The 16,654-nt window shown below is 43.1% G+C and overlaps 3 protein-coding genes across 5 annotated transcripts; 1 reads left to right on the plus strand and 2 right to left on the minus strand.

Moving 5' to 3' along the window:
• Positions 1-1,163: 1,163 nt before the first annotated feature.
• Positions 1,164-5,505, plus strand: gata1a (GATA binding protein 1a). The gene is made up of 6 exons (XM_086291514.1): positions 1,164-1,273; positions 3,066-3,297; positions 3,386-3,886; positions 4,339-4,484; positions 4,598-4,723; positions 4,820-5,505. The coding sequence occupies exons 2-6, from the start codon at positions 3,084-3,086 to the stop codon at positions 5,105-5,107; spliced, it is 1,275 nt and encodes a 424-aa protein (XP_086147640.1). The 5' UTR covers positions 1,164-1,273; positions 3,066-3,083; the 3' UTR covers positions 5,108-5,505.
• A 4,406-nt stretch (positions 5,506-9,911) lies between these two features.
• LOC147330007 (bcl-2-like protein 1) lies at positions 9,912-15,039 on the minus strand. Of its 3 annotated transcripts, none has more exons than XM_086291519.1 (3): positions 14,960-15,039; positions 10,453-11,027; positions 9,912-10,347 (listed from the first exon to the last, which is right to left on the minus strand). In XM_086291519.1, the coding sequence occupies exons 2-3, from the start codon at positions 11,002-11,004 to the stop codon at positions 10,219-10,221; spliced, it is 681 nt and encodes a 226-aa protein (XP_086147645.1). In that variant the 5' UTR covers positions 11,005-11,027; positions 14,960-15,039; the 3' UTR covers positions 9,912-10,218. The 3 variants fall into 3 exon arrangements, with proteins under 3 accessions (XP_086147645.1, XP_086147644.1, XP_086147642.1); XM_086291518.1 differs by lacking the exon at positions 14,960-15,039 and adding an exon at positions 11,582-11,678; XM_086291516.1 differs by lacking the exon at positions 14,960-15,039 and adding an exon at positions 11,486-11,636.
• adnpa (activity-dependent neuroprotector homeobox a) lies at positions 12,130-16,607 on the minus strand. Its single transcript, XM_086291515.1, has 4 exons — positions 16,246-16,607; positions 15,686-15,799; positions 14,960-15,052; positions 12,130-14,831 (listed from the first exon to the last, which is right to left on the minus strand). The coding sequence occupies exons 2-4, from the start codon at positions 15,791-15,793 to the stop codon at positions 12,498-12,500; spliced, it is 2,535 nt and encodes an 844-aa protein (XP_086147641.1). The 5' UTR covers positions 15,794-15,799; positions 16,246-16,607; the 3' UTR covers positions 12,130-12,497.
• Positions 16,608-16,654: the final 47 nt, after the last annotated feature.

The following is a 16,654-nucleotide window of genomic DNA, read 5'->3' on the forward strand; positions in this document are numbered from 1 at the left end:
TGACTTTTACTACTTTAACAGTTTATTTCTGTTGTTCCAGGATACTAATTTCACAGCAACCGGTGATACTGTGTGTGGAACGTTTAGGGAAATGAAAGGCTTAGTTAGAATTTTTGTGTAACAGTTGCCATGACCTATATATTGATTTGCATCTGGCCTAACTGATACCACTTATTAGCCATCGCTGCCTTGTCGGACGCATTTCAACTTATCTGCCTCATTCCTAAAAAAAACCCAGTGTGGTTTTTTGTTTTTGTTTTTCAAAAAGGAAAAAAAGAAAGGCATCAATTCTTCCCAACTGTTTTTCTCCCCTGATTTCCCTGAAAACTGTAAATGAACAAAGAGAGAGGAAAGTTGGGGAGCTGCTTTGACTATCAAATGACTTCGACAGTGTCGGGTTTGTGCGCAGCCAGGCCGTGCTCAGACCATATCTCTCCCTATGATTGCAGCGTCTTCGCCGATTTGCATTACTGTGTTCCATTCTAAGCTTTGCTGGACCACAAAGAAATTGTGTCTTTGCATTTTATATTTGCTTTGTTCAAATGTCTGTCAAACTCTTTTCCATGTGGGCTTGGTCTTATCAGGGGCTGTATGCACATTTCATCAACAGACAAAAAAAGTGTCCATCCTGCATGCACACCGCAGGAAGCGGAGTTTATTTTATATTGCATTAGTATATGCATTTCTTTTAAGATCTGGAAAAAGACAATATAACACACAAAATATGATGTGCAATGGATCTGATGATTCCTATCGACTACGTGTAGTTGTTTCATACTGGCCTTGGTTTTGGTCCTGATATGCTTTTTATATACGGTGCTTCCTCTGTGGAAATCATCAGAGATACAAACACGTTATCAATACTACACAAGCAGCACACACAGCCATAAAGGAAGAGCAGAGGAACTAAGATTTAAAGCACCTTCACCTTTCGCTCCAGATGCCACAAATATTTATTACATTATTTATATCTGTAGATGACACGCTTAAATGTGATTTTAAACTCATGCCTGTACATATGTAACATCTAAGCCCCACACAAGCTCGTTCTCTCTGGACCAAAGAGGTGTGTCTTTTAAAAAAATGTTTGTCCCCAACCCCTCCCACGGACTGTCTCGTAGCCCTAAACTTTGCTGGTAGTTAGAGAAGTTTTTTAGTTGTAGCCATCAGCCTACAGTGAGGTCCAGCTGTGCACCACCTCCCACCTGGCTGCATATATTTTTCGGCTCTAAAGGCTCACTGCACCCATCAGTCGTCGGTGGCGTCCACTCAGGTAGGTGACCAGTCGGGACTTTGCCTTCTGTTCTCATATTTCCACCCCAAACACCTGGTGTAACCAGCTTGATTCGTTAAATACAGCTGGCTAGTTTTGTTGGTTAAGAATAATTGTGCATGTGAAACTTTCACTGGCGAGAATTACGATCATCTGAGGCAATTTATTGCTTGGCAGACTGTGAATTGTGGAGATACGAGAGGCGAGAACTTTGCATGAGGGCAACAGAGAATCTGTTTCCTTCTCTGTGAAAGTGACACTTTTTGTTTTCCGTTCATTATTTTCAATTGAATTTTCAATAATTACCACAAGTATATGTAACGATAGAGATGAATTATAATATTAATTTAATTCGCCCACTGCACGAGTTCAGCTTGAAGTTGCTTACATCCATATCAAAAACAAGTCGACTGCTTTACACGGTAGATATATGTTCAGTGTGTTTTAATGCAAGTAGCATAATGTCAATCTATTAACATTGGAGTTTAGGGGCATAACACTCAAAGTAATTAATTGTGTTGTGATATGAGCAGCTGGGTGTGAGTTTCAAATTATTTCATCTATCCCTCTGGGGTTGTTTCTTTTTTAGTTTTGTCTCTTTTGATCAGTCCTCCACAACGTGCCGCCTCACCCCGCTGTGTCACTGCGCTTGTTGCGTTTCTCATCAAACAGATTTCTATTAATCAGATGAGATTAGTTTCATGTAGTATCAGTGGGGCTGGATATATTTAGCATTATAATAATGCTGTCTATCAGATTTTCTCAGAGTTTATCAGCCAGTATCAGTCTCTTCTCTTTCCTCTTCTCTTCCCTCTAAAGATACGGCGCGGGGAGAGGCCTCGTCCGCTGTTCTTATAATGCACATTATGATGCTGTGGGACGTCGTTGCTGGTATTTTGGAGCAGAATTTGTTTTTGATTCGACTTTTAAAGCAGTTTTCAGAAAGGGGCCTTCATCTCAAGCTCTAAAAATCTGCTCGAAATTTGCGTTTTTCTTTGATAAAAATTGAATCGCCCCCAAAAAAACAAAAACAGAAAGGGTTATTAATCACACAAATAAGTGAGAGTGTGACAGAGACTGCTGTTAACACTCTGACTTGAAAAGAAAAAAAATCTGCCAGCAAACACCATTACACTTTGTGTGCGCTGCTGTGTTGTTTGTCCACACGGCCAGTCATCCCTATGGGCACATCTTTTGCATTCCTCTAACTGGCACACCTATTGTAGTGGGGCCACTTGGTAACCGTTTGGTCACTGGCTGTGTCGCTACATTTATAGACTCGTTTATTTTTAGTTTTTACTTTCAGCCGCAGTCAAATGAGGATCCTAGAAAAGGAAGTTTGAAAAAGCATGCTGTCGAGAGATCTTGTCCCTGATAACTTCAAGTTGCACTGGTTGTTGTGAAGAGAGAAGCTCGGTGATAATGCATCGACTTCAATCAAAGTCACGGCCTCTCTCGTTCTCATCTGAATTAAGAGAGTCGCAAACCTCCAGTGTGCGAGGAGTTTGGTGGTGTCTCTGTCAAGACCTTTTGACAACATGTCTCCATAAAGACTGAGAGCCACACACCTAAAAACAAAGTCAATCGATGCTCGTGTCCTTATATTCATTTTAAACTGTGCTAACTGTAAAGACAAATGCATTAGTGTAAGGGTGTAGAGTGCAAAGAGTACATGAATGAATAATAAATGACTCGTATAAAATGAGGCTTGTGCACAGCTTAGATCTTTTCATCCTGGGTTGGTGCATTTGACAGCAAAAACAATTTAGATTTCTCACTATACTCGCCACAGGCTGTTTTACCTGCCAACATGGAAGATTCATCAGAGCAGTCCCACTGGGTGTCTCCATCCCTGCTCAGCTCAGACCCCCTGGCCGCTTTCTCCTCTGATTCTGGCCTGTTGCCTCCGGGAGAAGAGGGTGAGACGTTCTTCACCGGCCAGGACACTGACTACACCAGCCTGCCCTCTTTCTTCTCCACCCCAAGCCTCAGTCGAGCGCCAGCTGCTTACCGACACGGCTCTGGTCAGTGCTTCCAAGCCGTCACCCAACAAATCCATCCTCTAGTTCGCCTTCTAAATTGTGATTTGACTCTTATTTCTTCTTTCCACAGTTCGACCAATGTTCAACTCACCGAGCCTGCTCAGCAACCTTCAGCTGCTGGATGGGCTGCCCAGCCACTCTCTGAGCTCGCCCTACAACCCCCCAGTCTCCACCTGGAGCAGCAGCCCTCTCACTAAGACGCCATTGCATTCGCACACCCCGACCTCCCTCTACACCCCTGGAGTGACCTCCTCTTTCACCACTTCCAGAGATGGATACTCGTCTCCGGGCAGAGAGGGCAGGGAGAGTCCCCATTTTCAGGAGGCCCTCAAGGCAGAGCGCCTGAGCCCACTTGGGGGGTCTGGGGCCAGCAGCAGCTTTCTCAACCTGACTCCTGCAGCTGGCAGCGTGTACACTCCATCATCCCACCCACACATGCTAAGCCCCTACAGCTCATACATGAGTGGCCCACAGGACTACAGCTCCGCTGCCCTCTACTCCAGCCCCGGAGCCTGGATCAACCCCTCGTACTCCCCTAAACTCCGTAACAAGATGAGGATATCCACTCCAGGTGAGGATATATTGACAGGTGCCTCTTTTTCTTTTCCCTGGGTGGACCATTTTGGCACAATATTCTATAAAATGAAAATGCTCTGAAAGTTCAGCCTTGACGGTTGGTGGCTGTTTTGGAAATTATCAGATTTTTCTCAGCAGATGCAGATTTCATGGAACTGTAGATGGTTACATTTACAAGAAATTTGAATAAACTTTCAACCCTTGTAGCTCTCCCAAAATAGAAATTCGAACATCTGTACTTCAACAACAACTGAGCATCTGCAAGTTCCAAAAACAAGAGAGAGAGAGAGAGAGTTGTGAAACTAAAACATTTTGTTCTATGTTGAGTATAACAGTCTGCCCATTATATAATGTGTCACTGAGATCTTTGCACATGAAATAATATATTAAGAAACATTCATCCATCATATGTTACACTCTGTAAACTGTCATTATTTCTCTGAACAGAGGCCAGAGAGTGTGTCAACTGTGGAGCCACAGCTACCCCTCTGTGGCGCCGGGATGGTACAGGCCACTACCTGTGCAATGCCTGTGGACTGTACCACAAGATGAACGGCCAAAATAGACCTCTAATCCGACCCAAGAAGAGACTGGTATGACAGGCTGATACGGGCCTCGTTTGCCTCCTTTGTAAACCATCGAACAAATAATCCGTCGTTACCAGGGTAGTTTGAAAAGCTCGACTATATCCTTTTCTGTGTCTCAGATTGTCAGCAAGCGCGCAGGTACCCTCTGTGCCAACTGTCACACAAGCACAACAACGCTGTGGAGACGCAACGCCAACGGGGAACCTGTGTGTAATGCCTGCGGACTCTACTTTAAACTGCATAACGTGAGTCAGTCATTTCAGATGAATCCACAAACACCTGGTAAATATTAAAAAAAAATTAATTAATTAAAAAAAATTCTCCTTCATTCCTCACTACAGGTTAACCGGCCTCTCACCATGAAGAAGGATGGAATTCAAACACGTAACAGAAAAGTCTCCAGCAAGAACAAGAAGAGCAAGAAGGCCGCCTTGTTGGAGCCGTACATGGAGGTGACTCAGCCGCCCTCCCTGGACGACAACGGTGGGCCCTTCTCCCTCGGCCCCGGGACTCTCCTCACCTACAGTCACTCGCCTCACCTCATGCCTACACCGTCCCCGATCCATCCCTCTGCCAGCTTACCCTACACGCACCACCTCAACTCTGGCATGGTGCCCACACTAGTGTGACATAACAGGACGGGCACCTGTGAATACTCAGACACGAGCCCGCTTCCTTGTATTGCCAGTTATTTGTACATATGTGTTGTTGGCTGTCATGCGAATGGAGTTTCCTGTGTATTTTACCTGCGTTTCATCCACATGTTGTGTTACTGTGCTGACTGGGCACTTGTGTGAAGTCCGATAAAATCACTCAGGTTTTGGCATATGTAAACACCCTAATAAGGGAATTCTCCCAGCTGTAAATACAAACACAAATCTGATTTACGGTATCTGTGTGACAATTCTTCTTTTATTATTCTTAAAGTAAAGCTATACCTTAGTTTTGTGCTTCAGGGGTCTGTTTTGTATTTGCATAATTCTTATTACCATATTAAAACTCTAAAGAAAAAAATGCGTGACTTATTCTGTTTGACTTATGAAGGCTTTTGTTTTAAGTAATTTGAATCCTCAGCTCTCTGAGCTAACCACAGCAAGGCCTGCTGTGGGAGGTTATTGTACTCCCCTGCCCTGGTATAATGGTGTCTTTGTGCTGGCAGTTCTCCACTTTGACAGTGTAATAGTACATAGCGGGTATGCAAATCGTCTTTTCCGCATAAGTGACAAACATTCAACTAAAGTGCACCACTTATGGCTGCTTTTATATTTAGACGAGCTACAGCACAACTGGACACACGAGGTCACGTTTGTACTTTTCATTACTCATCTCTGTTTGAATGTGCAGAAGGGGATTTTTGTTTCAATTTTACAGTTTTCCACTTTCATGTCAAAGGTCTCAAACAACAGAGAACGTGTTTAGAAATCAGAAGACAACAATACGTTTCATGATGTCGCTGCCCTTTGCGTGTTTTATTTTTGCCCATGTAGGCCAAAGAAAGCCGAGCACATGTAGATTGTGAGGTGAATTCTGCCTTTAGTGAAGTAGAAGAAAAAAATGCACACATGCACATTTTCCTCACCAACATTGAAACTCTTACTTCAGTAAATGGATCAGGCTATTACCAGTCAAATTTACTTTAACAAAGTAAAGACGAGATCACGGCTAGATTGACAAAATTGTAAAAATATATTACAAAGGAATTAAGAGGGACTTGTGAACATTTAATAAACAAGGGCTAGTTTGACTTTTACTTTTTCACTTTAAGCTCTAACAGTGCGTGACATATTAAGGTGCCATTATGTTTTATTTTGAAAAACCCTAGAGGGACAGCATTCAAAGACGTGCTGTGTAAGAACGTCTGTGATTGTGTTAACCAGCTGAATGCATTGTCATCTGAACAAACACAAAGCACTTAACAATCTAGGTGCACTGACTCCTCAGCCTCGTTTTTGGCTTACCTCTCTGTAGTTTCTGACCTTTGTGCTACAGCAAGTGGAGAAGCAGGAAATAAAAAAAAGAAATCCAGATAAACTAAAATTTAAATGCCTAAAATTATTTATAAGTACAAGGGTACATGCATTTACTTAAAACAGACTTAAAGAATGATTTTTTTAAGTTGATATAATATTAATATTTTAATATTCAGACACTTGGAGCTGATTTGATTGTTTTTCTAGAGGAATATGGCTTTAAAAAACAAACAGGGCAGGCTGTTTGATAATGGACACATTGCCCAGCAGCATTGCCCTATTAGGGTTAAATTAGTACACACAGGCAAAGCTCTCTGGCACAATTTTATGACAAAACGCAAGATGCATATTGTTCTGTGCAAAGAAACACCTTGAATTCAGGGTCTTAACAGACTCTTGCCTTAACAGGTTATCGTGGCGATCGTGGCTCAAGAGTTGGGAGTTCGCCGGTTCGAGCCCCAGCTTGGACAGTCTCGGTTGTTGTGTCCTTGGGCAAGACACTTCACCCGTTGCCTACTGGTGGTGGTCAGAGAGCCCGGTGGCGCCAGTGTCCGGCAGCCTCTGTCAGTGCGCCCCAGGGTGGCTGTGGCTACAATGTAGCTTGCCATCACCAGTGTGTGAATGGGTGGATGACTGGTTGTGTAAAGTGCTTTGGAGTCCTTAGGGACTAGAAAAGCACTATACAAATACAGGCCATTTACCATTTATGTAAGAAACGCCTAATACTAGTGTATACATGTCTGTGTACTTTTTATGCTGAGCAGCAGGGCTGGGGTTGCTCGCTCAGTACTGGGGGGTGGCTGATAAGTTATCACTGAGGCCACAGACCCCAAACCATCCACCTGCTGCTGGCACCGCCACTCTAACACTCCCTGTCAGTTAGTCATTGAGGGCCACAGTGTCTCTTTAGGTGTCAAAGACAAACACACATATCACTGGAATCATCTGAAGGACCGGTAACTGGGTGCTGTATGTGAATAGGCGCTGGGGTGTAGAAGAACAGTTTGGTTACAAAACCAGTGTGTCATGTTTGGGCCAAGTGAATCCTGTCATGTTTCATAATCTGCGAGTACGCTCACAGAATGCTTCCCTCGAGACAAATCTATAAATTATCACCCACGTCGCCCACTGATTCGTGCACGCTTCACTGCAGACCTCGAGGAGAAATAAGATTTTCTTTTATGCATTTGGTTTCATCTCGGCGAGTACGGCCCTGTGAACATCTGGGCAAGTCACCTACTCATAACGCTGCATGACACGCACCACTGGGTGTATTGGTGATAAACCAAGTCTTTGACAGAATTTATCAATAGAAGCGTTTTTTGCTTGTTTTTTGTTCAACTCGCTTAACAAATCCACAGTAGAAAAAATAATATGAAAAATGTTTCCTCCTAGTGCAGCTTCATTCATTAGCAGCCAACCGTTACAATACATAACCCAACTGATTCCCCAAAGACCTTGATTATGGGAATAATTTGTGATAGTGCCCTGTGAAATTACAGAGCGAGATGAGGGTGGGTTTCTATTTGAATCCGTTTACAGCATCTACTCAAAGTTGACTCTAAACCACACTAAAGTGGACCAATCCGCAGTGCTCACCTCTGCAGGAGTTATCGTGAGCAAAACAAACACGAGACAAGTGCGGGGGGGAGGGGGAGACATGATCTTTTTCTTTTTAAAGGAATAAGATGATTTGGCAAGCACATCCATAATTTATACTCTTTTCCTCAACTGTCTGTATCTGCTGTTTATCTGCTGCAGCTGTCAGCTCTGCTCTGGGGAAATGGCAACAAATGACGGGGATAGATTAGCAACCACAGGCCTTCTCCAGTTCACTCACAAGGCCATCCGTTAGAGCCTTCTCTCTCCCGCTGCCTCACTGCTTGTCTCCTTTCCCATTCGTACTATCATTATATCATCCAGAGCTCGCAGAATAATCTTGTGAAAAGCTGTTCTAGCGTGGAAAGTGGGTGATTTAACTACTTGTTGTGGTGTGTGATCAGACAGATTAAACCCATTACTGGGAGAATTCACGTTCTCTGTGTCTTATTTGACTTTCTTGTGGGAAAAATACAAAAGGAAAAAACTGTGATGGAAGAGCTTGCAAACACTACAGCTGTCATGTCTGAAATTACTTGTAACTGAAAGCAGAGTAGCACAGCTTAGTTTTAAGAATGCTCCTTTTGGAATATGTGGTACATTAGCACCCCCACGTGGAGAAAGTGCAACACTGCTGTTAAGCGAGGCTGTGCAGGATGTAAAACTGTACACATCTTTACACTTCAAACTAGGACACAAAGACCTCCTTCCCCTGGGCCATTTGGACTGTAAAGCAATTCCACCCAACACCCCACCCACGCCACTGAATAACCCTCATCACTCAGGCCACTCACACATGGATTCTATACTCAGACATAGTCCATTGCACTACTTCCAAGCACTTTGCAACCCGTCCTCTAATGTGTCTTTTTAATGTGTGCCTTCCTCCTGTTTTGTTTAAACTCCTCTTGTCTGTTATTTATTCTTGTTGCCCTATTTTTATTCCATGCACAGTTGGTGTGGAGCACCCACTGACTCAATAACTGCCCAGAAGCATTAGCAGAATATCTTCCTTGCATGTATATCAGACCTTGGTATATATCTTTGTGTACATGTTGATATGGTGACAAAGACATGTGGATTTTATATTTTCAAGAAGATTTTAATGCACATTGTGTAAAAGAATACATCTCATTTAATTCCAGCTTTTAAGATACTTCATATGGAGTCACTTCATTTGATTTGCGGCAGAACAATAGCAGCACAAGTGAAAGGGGAGGTTTACAAGACAGTAGCGAGCACTGCTACGATGTATGGTTTATAGACGGTGGCACTGACACGAGAACAAGAACATGGTGAAAGTGGCAGAGCTGGAGAAGTTAATGTCACAGTGACAGCTCAGTTAGTGGACTTGGTGAACAAAGTATGGTTAATATGGAGCTGCCAAGCAGAGGAAAAGAGGCAGACCACAGATGTAGTGAAGGGGGCTTGCATGGGGTTGATGTGACAAGACTGTGCTAAGAGTAGGGCAAAATGGCAGCAGATGATCCAATCTGATCCCTTAGAGGAACAGCCAAAAAACAAAAAACACTGAATACAATCATGGATATGTAGCCTGTTGCACATGGATAATTTTAGATACTAGTGAGAGATGGAAAAAGTCAATTTCACATGCATGTCTCTGGACTGTAGGAGGAAGAGAACTCACAGGCCTCTGCTAGAGCATAGATTTGATTTTTTTGGATAGCCTCTGCACTCCATACAGTTTACTCAGCAAAACCTTTCAAAACAGACTTAAAAACTCAAGAACAGTCAAAAGAAACTGAGAATTACACATTAAAGGGGGGAATACAACATAGTCATACACGTTGTTCCCTGAATAATACAGGATAAAAAGAGAGAGAGAGAGCTTAGACTAGCTGAATCACTTTCACTGCCTTTTTAATTAGGTTCATTTAAAGCATTTGCCCTCTGAACAGGCAAATCAGCTACTAAACTGTTGTGCGTTTAAAAATAAAATAAAAACACATTGGTCAAAGCAAGGCGAGCAGGTGGTCTGCAACAGCTCACCAAGTTACACATTATGAAGCTTCTCACAGAATGACTTTGCCCACCCACTATGGTCACTGCACATGTGGACTGGGCTTCCATGTAAACATTAACCGCTTCCCTCCCTCGGTTTAGCATTCCACAGGGTGTTCAGTGACGGCAGAGAAGTAGCACCTTCACTGTTAATCTGTCATGAGCATGCCAACCAGCAGCCCTGTTACTAATGCCACTCCAACAAACAGCCATCTCTTCAGAGACTCCCCAGAGCTCCTAGTAGACATCCCTTTCCCAAATATCTCTGTAAAGCGGTCCTGGAAAAAAAAAAAGATTAGACAGTGTTTTAAATGACTTTTTCCCCCCCTTTAAAAGCACAAAAGTTGCACACCTCATGTCAACTTCATCCCCTGCCGACTTACCCATCCTCCATTTCGTTGGATCCACAGACTAATGTGATCATCTAGATACGCAGTCATCCAGTCTGCAATGTCGGGTACCAGCTCACCCATATTGCTGTCAATACAGTCCAGACACATTGCAGAACCAAAGACAAACAGACCAATTATACGCCCCCAATTGATTCCATCCCTGAACAACTCAGCCATCACACTCTCGAAGCATTGCTGGGCTGTGTCTGGCGTGATGTTGAGGTGCGAAGCAACGTCCCTAAAAGACTGTGTGAACAGAAAACCAAACTGCTCTCCTGAGTCTAGAAGAGCTGATTTTAAAGCCTCTATGCCATCGTACGCAGGCAGGGATTTGGCCAGGTCTCTCTCAGTCCTTTGGCCCACATTGGTTGGCCTCAGAAGGGAAGTTGGGTGATTCTTCTGAGACAGTTTATAGCTTATAAAGAACTCCACCAGCTCTCGGTTCCTGCACTGCATCTCCACTCTGGACCTCCTCTGCAGGGCCAGGCTAATCAAATGCCACGATCTCTCCTGCCAGTCATACCAGTGTATCATCTGGCACATTAGGCTTCACTTGGAGTGGTCACCTGGAAGCACAGACGGATATTGCAGTTAGCTTCATTCTTTTAAAAATTTAGCAACTCGTGCAACTGTGTTTTAGCATCCATCTCTATTGATCATGGTCTTTACTCTTCACCAATTGTAAAAAAGGTAAACTTATGTATGAGGACTGCAACTGCTACTGTGGCAGAAATTTGGAAAATAACGTTTTATGCGAGCTAACCGCAGCTAACTAGTAGTTTTTCAAGCTTAGCCCTGAACTGTTCACCAGCATTACTTCTATACCAGAGCCTCTGAATGCCAGCTAACCATCGTTGACAGCTCCAGCTAGGAAGTCGCACGCTTGGATTCTACCAGTTTTAGCTTCACGTGCTAACCAGCTGCCACACACTCCGCATGAAACGCAGCAAAATTAGAAAAAAACTAAATCAATAAACAACTAAAAATTCTATTTAAGTCGTGAACATGCGGCGCCTCCACTCACCATTATACCTAGAGCTGCCAAAACCTTGTTCTCCGTTTGAGAAAGCAGCTATGAAGTTTTAAAAACTACTGCTGCGAATACTCCAGATAAACGCACCTTTCTGAAGCGTCACACTTTGTGGCCTGGGTAGCGATGCACGCTGGCGGTTGGACAGTTGTACGGTAGCAGCAGCCAGGAGTCCCACCCACTCATACAAAGCGACCAATCAAATAAGGAGACATTCCGGAAATTAGGAAGTCGCTGAAATTTCATTTAAAAACATGCAGCTGCATCTGTTGTGACACTGACACTCAGTAAATTATACGGAGTGGCACTTTACCTGGTGAGTTAAATGTTCGTGTTTAATGAATAGGGGCCTCTTATTGTAAAGTCTTCTCATTTTGGAGCACTGGGCAACTTATAAACAAATGTGTCATGTTAGAAAAAAACAGTATGCCCTAACGCCCTAACGCTATCATGGAAGAGAAAGTGCGACTTCTGGTTGCCCAAAATGCCTTAAATTTACATTTATATACATACCTGTGCTCTCACTCTTAGAAACTGTTATTAAGTTTAAAAAAAAAACATTTTCTGCAGAAATACCTTTAAGCAGCTAATTTCACCTGGTCCAAAAGCTTAATAGCACAGAAAGAGCGGCAATAAACTTTCTTATTAATCAAACACCTTTATTAAAATGTGTCCATAAGGAATTAACATATCCTACATTTTCTAAATGTTAAACAGTATGGTGCAGTTCTTTGTCACAGTTGGGGGAAAAATATGCAAATAGTTCAGTTTACATATTTCTTATATGGTGTGACAGCAAACCAGTGAGTGATACAGATGTGCATGAAGAAACTAACAAGGAGCAATGGCTAAAAATATATACACAACACTACCTACATAATGCTGTTTATTTCGTTTCAACACTGTTCAGAAAAAAAAAATCAGCTGCTGATTTAGTGACCCACACATTCTGGTCTACTATTTGTAACTGTTGAGTCATCTTTGTTTTAATACACCCCTTTACTACTCAACCAAGGCACACTGCAAGGCTTGCATTCCCATCTTGCAAAGAAACCTCCGTCTCTCTAGAAGCATTATCTGCAGGTTTTGTTTCTTCAGTCATGTTTAATGGTTCCTTGGATTGGAAACTCTCGTGCGCATTTACATCGATATCTCCATTCTCAGTGGGTCTGTCATCTGTGTTTGTTTCACTGTCAGAGTCTATGGAAATAGTCTCTGTGCACGTACTAAGTTTTAAGGTACAATTTAGTGTCTCACTGTGTTTGTTTTGGTCCGTCTTTGGAGTACGACAACTGATGCCTACGGCCTTCTTAGCAGAGGTACCAACAATTTTGCTTTCCTCAAAATTCAAGTTATGCTTAACTTTCTTTAGAGCTTGCATGTCAAAGCCGAGCAGCACCGACACCTTCTTGGTCTTGCAGTTTCTCACGCACGTGCTTTGCTTGGTTGCAAAGTGTGTAGCGATGTCGGATTTCCACAGCCACAGACTCGCCGACAGCTTGTCCTCTTCAGAAGAAGAAAGGTACGGTCGCCGGTTGAAGTAGGCAGTCAGGAAATTTTTCCTGGCCTCATAAGTCTTGTGTTCATAGCTTCTAGGATCCAGAGCAAGCCCATCAGATTCAGCCTTCTTTCCAAAGATGGTGGAAGTCGTCTTAGCATCCTTGGCCAGCTTTATCCTCTTGGAGTTAGACATAGCCTGTGTTGATGGCTGCCTCTTAAGATAGCCAGCCCCAGAGGAGTTAAGTGTCAAGCCAGGTTTAAAGTTTTGGGTTGCTTGGTTCCTACCAACAGCCCTGCACTGCACAAGATGCAACGTAATTGTGGAAGCCACCATGTTGCTGGTGTACACCCCTAAGCAATGAATGCACTTGTACGTCATCTTTTTCTCAACTGGATGTATTGTTTGAAGGACTTGATGCCGTTCTCTCAGATGCATGGCCAAAGCATCGGAGATAGGCCCTTTGAGAATGGTGAAACACAGCGGACACACAGTCTTCCCAATCTCACTTGTTTGCATTAGTGAAGGGATACTTCCTGCAAGATGTTCACTTTTCTTATCGGTCCCTCTAGGATCAGGTAGTTTGACAAGATGTGGAAGACTATTCTGAACAGGCGTCGACTGATCTTGACCATTGATGGGTTCCTTCATGTTAAAAGTAAGAACAGCAAGCTGTACATTACTGGACTTCTCTTGTTTAATGGTGAGGTCAAAGGTTAGAGGCGATGCACCAGGGGGTCCAATAAACTCCTCAGGGTGTGCCTGAGCTGTATGCTCCATAATTTTCTCAACATTGTGGAAAGCAGAGTGACACTGTGGACAGGTTAAGCCATGGATTAGCATGTGATTTAGCAGTGTATCACTGGGCAGGTAGCGGTTACAAAGCAAACATTTGCTGGTAAAGTTGTGGATTTTCATGATGTACTTGGCAAGCGCCCACACTTTTTTCGCCTTGTGTGCATTCTCAAAATGAGCACTGTATAAGTTTTCAGGAAAAAGCTCATTGCAAACTGTACATATCTTCCACTTCTGTGTTTGGGCTGTGTTTACACCAGTACCAGCATTTTCAACTGCTGTACTGTTCCTCTGTACTGGAACAGTGGCACGCACCTGACTGCCTATAATGGGAGACTGACTTTTAATAACCGGGCCTACTGGCTTTAAATAGCCAATTACTTGCTGTGCATTTGGTTCAGGTCTAAGTGTTTGAGGTCTACTGACAACTAGAGGAGGCTTCTGTGACATGACTGGTAAAGACTGAGGCTTGGAGACGATAATGTTAGCATGTCCAATCATGGTTGTTACTTGGGCACCAATGCGCTCATGGTACTCAATAACATGCTGGACCAGAGCCTCATAGGTACGAGTGGTAAACTGGCATCTTTTACAGAGGATGTTGTTGCCAACAACAGAACTAGCACCATTTTTCACAGATGACTCAGAAACCATACCAAGATATGGTGAGACAATATGCTGAAAATGTTCCCTGTAGATGTGCCTTCTCACCACATTGTATAGCGTGTCCCGAAATGTGCATTTTTTGCAGAAATACATTGCTTTCTCCACACCGTTTCCCTGTTTGTATCTATCAAGATAAGCTTTCCCCAGCGCAGCTCCCTGTGAGCTTCCATAATTGTGCCGAGTTGAATTGGGTATGTGGAATATTTTAACATGCGTCTCCAAAGTTCTCTTGCTTGCAGTAAACGTGCAGTATGGACAGTTGAGCAGGATTTTACTGTCCAAGAGTTTCCTGTGCACATTACGGAAGTGATTCTTGTAGCCTGAGTAGAATTTGGAAGAAAATGGACACTCTGTGCAGCAAAATGGCTTTGATCTGTATTCCTAAAAAAAAATGTAAAAAAAATGATCAAAAAAAAAAAAAAACAACAACAAAAACTTTGCATTAAGAAAAATATGCACATTAGTGCATGATAATGTGAGCAAGTCTTTCAGATAGGATAAAATCTTACCTGTGTTTTAGAGTATGATGGATCCCAGGCGCAGATATCAAGGCAAAGCGTGCCCTTCACAAACTGCTCATTAGGGCAAAACTCTTTGAACTCCTGCAAAAAATTTAAAATATTAAAGACCAACTCCAATGGAAATAAGTTTTTAACATTGTTACCATGTCTGTATAGTATTTGTATATGCAAGTCTTGGTTTTAAATTTGTATGCGTCCCCTCTAATCCCCCTTTTTTGTTTGGGTTTGATAAAGGGTAATATGTTTCTGATTTTTTTCCCCCCCCTTTATTCTTATGGGGACTGGTACTGAATTTCCCTTTGTCAAGCCAGAGCACTAGTGAGTGTATTTGTGAAAGGCAAACACAAAGAGGTTAGGGATTAGACTGCAAATTCATTCTCTGCAAACTACACTAGGCAAAGCTGTGGAAATGTATCCACACCTTTGGAGTCTGTCATTTTAAAGCTTGATGAGGCTGTTTCTAAAGACACACACACACACACACATATATGTATAGAGAGAGAGAGAACAAATTTGTTATCCTTATTACGTCCACCGATGATTAGGTGCCAATCAAAACTGCCTTAAAATCGTCACGTTGGTTTAAAACAAACACACTTACACCTTACTGAAAACCATCTTTGGGCAAGTGAGTGGTCTTTGGTCCATCAATGCTACCTTTATGTTATTCAAAGTTCTTATCCATCACATGCAGCTCAAAACACACTTGCTCACCTCTGCTGCCTCCTTGCAGAACTCAAGTCCAATGTCACCGAGTGCTTTTTTCACTTGTTTCCTGGCTCTCCTGATTCTTGTAAGATTGTTCACCGGGAGCTGATACATTATCTCCTGGCAGACAGATATGAATTCTTCATTATAACCTCAGGTACATTTATAACCTGTATCACATTATCCGGACTCACTAAGAGACAACACGCCCTTTCAGCACGTGTCTCCCTCTAGTACAGCGTGTTTATTATGATGGCATTGTGTGTTTCAGAGCTTCAGGGGTCCGGCACTGTTTCTATGGTGACGCTTCACTACAACCTTGTTTCTGATTGAGTGGTGGGTTTGATCAGAAAGCCTAACAACAGAACAGGTCCACGGCTTCTATTGTTCACCATGCACAGAGCTTTCGGGAATTACAGTTTTACAATACGTGTTAGCTTTGTGGGCTAGCGTTACAGTGTTAGCCAGATTTAGCAATGCCTACTGAGCACAAACACTAGCGTTGCATAGCTGCTTTCTTTCCCTTTCTTTCCACTTTCATTGACTATATTTAAAGTTTTACTCACCTTGCAATAAGCCAGAAGAGTAACTTTACAGGGGTTATCTCACGACATTAATGGCTAAAATAAAAAACAGAGGGGCTGGCGGGACATGCAGATTGGCGGTGATGCTCCCCTCAACGCCGGTGCTCAGCAGCTCCACAGTTAGCTAGCCAAGCTATCTAGTTAGCTCGTTCATCTGCACCGCAGAGCTGCTAGCTGGGGGACGAGTGACAAAACACAGCGGTAGAATTGTGCACAGCTCATGAAAATAGTACACTTCGAAAATGGGAACCTCCAGGGCCACCTATACTCCTCCAGTTCTCTGATTTTCTTGCACCGGAGGTCAGGCCAGCTTGCTGGCTAACGCGTTGATCAACTCTCAAACCAAAATGGCGACTACAAAAAGACGGAAGTCGTAGTCGCTGGGCTGGAT

The sequence above is a fragment of the Aulonocara sp. 'chitande type north' Nkhata Bay genome, linkage group LG5, assembly GCF_057382095.1.
Source record: "Aulonocara sp. 'chitande type north' Nkhata Bay isolate Kocher_YH1m ecotype deep benthic linkage group LG5, A_spYH_male_GT1.1, whole genome shotgun sequence".
NCBI classification, from domain to species: Eukaryota; Metazoa; Chordata; class Actinopteri; order Cichliformes; family Cichlidae; genus Aulonocara; species Aulonocara sp. 'chitande type north' Nkhata Bay.